Here is a 1,850-nt window from a genome sequence, read left to right as displayed (position 1 = left end):
CGGCATTCAGATGGGATATTTATCTGTTGACAGTCTTTTCTGGCCATGCTTTACTGCTAGGCTTTAGACAATTGGTCATCACCAGCCAGTGTCTGCATTAGACAGTTCAGCTCCAGTTCCCCTGATCATCTGATCACCACTTCCTACGTCGTATTTAGAATTAAAGAACTCTGCATCTTCCCTTGAGGAAGCAGTAAACTTATGCTGATTCTAGATTTGCATCTAAGTCAGGGTAAATAGCACGTCTTACTAGGCTCTCAGTGTTGTATGAAAAAGCTGGCCAATGTTTTTTACATCACCAGAACTGTCAGAGTAACATCTCTGCCAGAGCATGGAGTTCTTTTACTCCCATATGTCAGAGTTCAGCTTAATCTTATTAATGTGCCATTTCAGTTTAGCCCTAGAACTTGACCAGAGTGCCTTAAAAATGACAGCAGCCAAGCAGTTACTCCGCCAAGTTGTTATTTTTCTGCTAGCTGCTACCATAATCTCAGAGGGCAGAAACTCTTTGGATTTTCAATTTGGATTTTCAATTTGGAGTCTGTATATTTTTCCATGCAGAATTTAAGTCTCAGCAGTACTGTGGGACCATGCACCCAGCCATGTATTTTGGAAAAAAAAAAAAAAAAGAATGAAAGTAAAAATCGCAATGCTCTGCACGTCATAAGCAATCTCATAGTTAAAGGACCATATCTATTAAAGATTGCTTAAGTGTAGATGGAGACCAGGGCCAGAGTTGTGATTTATTTTTACCTCTACCATAGATTTTCTAAGAGCTTTGGTCAGCTAATTTTTTACTCTTTCGTAGTTTTCCTGGCTGTATGGTGACTCTACGAATAATCACTTGTTCCATCCCGGTTACATAGTTTTTCAATTTTTTTAATTTAAGGGTAGGACCTACATTTGTATATAGAATATCCTGCACAATGGTTCTGCAGTCTTGGTTGAGTCCCCTTGGCACTGTTGTAATATAGTTAATGGCTGTTTTTGACCCTTCCTTCTAGCACTATTCCTTTATACCCTTCCTCGTGGAAAAAGCAGTCAAATTTCAGGCTCAGGATATTCAGAGGATATCGCTGCTGTGCAGGGCAAATCTCCACAGGGGCAGGGCTGTTGTTTCTCCTTGCCTGCTGAAAGAAAAGCAGCTGGGGCGTGCTGGCTGCTGGAGGAGCTCCGTGGTGTTGTATCTGCTGTTACCTGTGTACGTACACAGTGCGGTAATTCTGCCAATCCCCAGAAGTGGGTGAGCTCCAGCTAATGTACTTGAGCTGTTAACCTGGTCTTCCCCACTGTCTGTGATTGGTTCCAAGTGCCTGTGAGATGCTTTTCATGGTTGTGATCCGCGAATGTATGTCACAAATGTAAACAGTGTATGTGTGCTTCCCTGCACGCAGCAATGCCGTAGATTAAGAATGCTGTAAAGGTCTCCTTTGCTAATAAAGTGAGTTAGTGGCACTTCCAATGAGATTATATTATTTTCCTTTCCAGATTTTAAGCCCTGATGAGGGTTATGAAAACAGGTCTCTTTATGACAGTTGGCTTGAGAAAGATCCTGCACCTGAAAATAATAGCTATCCCAGGTAAGCGGTTTAATTTCCCAATATTTTCTTCAGATCATGGCATGGCTGCTCTCCAGAATTTTTCAAAATGTGCTATTGATGACAGCAGTACAAAACCTTTGAGTACAAGGCAGGTCTCCAGCAATATCATTTAAAATAAAATAAAATAAAATTTTATGACTTCTTTTTTTAATGATGGTGACATCTATGCCTGCTGTAAAATGAAACCTCACACTTTTTAAAGGCCTTTTATTAGAAGAAAAGCAATTTGGAAAGCAATCAAAAAAGAGC

General features: G+C 40.5%; 1 protein-coding gene across 1 annotated transcript in view; it reads left to right on the top strand.

Moving 5' to 3' along the window:
• The window catches only part of LOC104498404 (N-acetylated-alpha-linked acidic dipeptidase 2-like), a gene marked incomplete at its 5' end in the record, with an annotated part of 30,485 nt that overhangs the window by 19,689 nt on the left and 8,946 nt on the right, over positions 1 to 1,850 (top strand). The window contains one exon of the mRNA XM_010141778.1: positions 1,489 to 1,580. Within this exon, the coding sequence (XP_010140080.1) occupies positions 1,489 to 1,580 (92 nt within the window). The remainder of the gene's footprint in view (positions 1 to 1,488; positions 1,581 to 1,850) is intronic.

This window comes from Buceros rhinoceros, unplaced genomic scaffold, assembly GCF_000710305.1.
Source record: "Buceros rhinoceros silvestris isolate BGI_N320 unplaced genomic scaffold, ASM71030v1 scaffold928, whole genome shotgun sequence".
Classification (NCBI taxonomy): domain Eukaryota; kingdom Metazoa; phylum Chordata; class Aves; order Bucerotiformes; family Bucerotidae; genus Buceros; species Buceros rhinoceros.
Note: the sequence above shows the minus strand (reverse complement) of the source record. Positions and strands in the feature narration are given on the sequence as shown.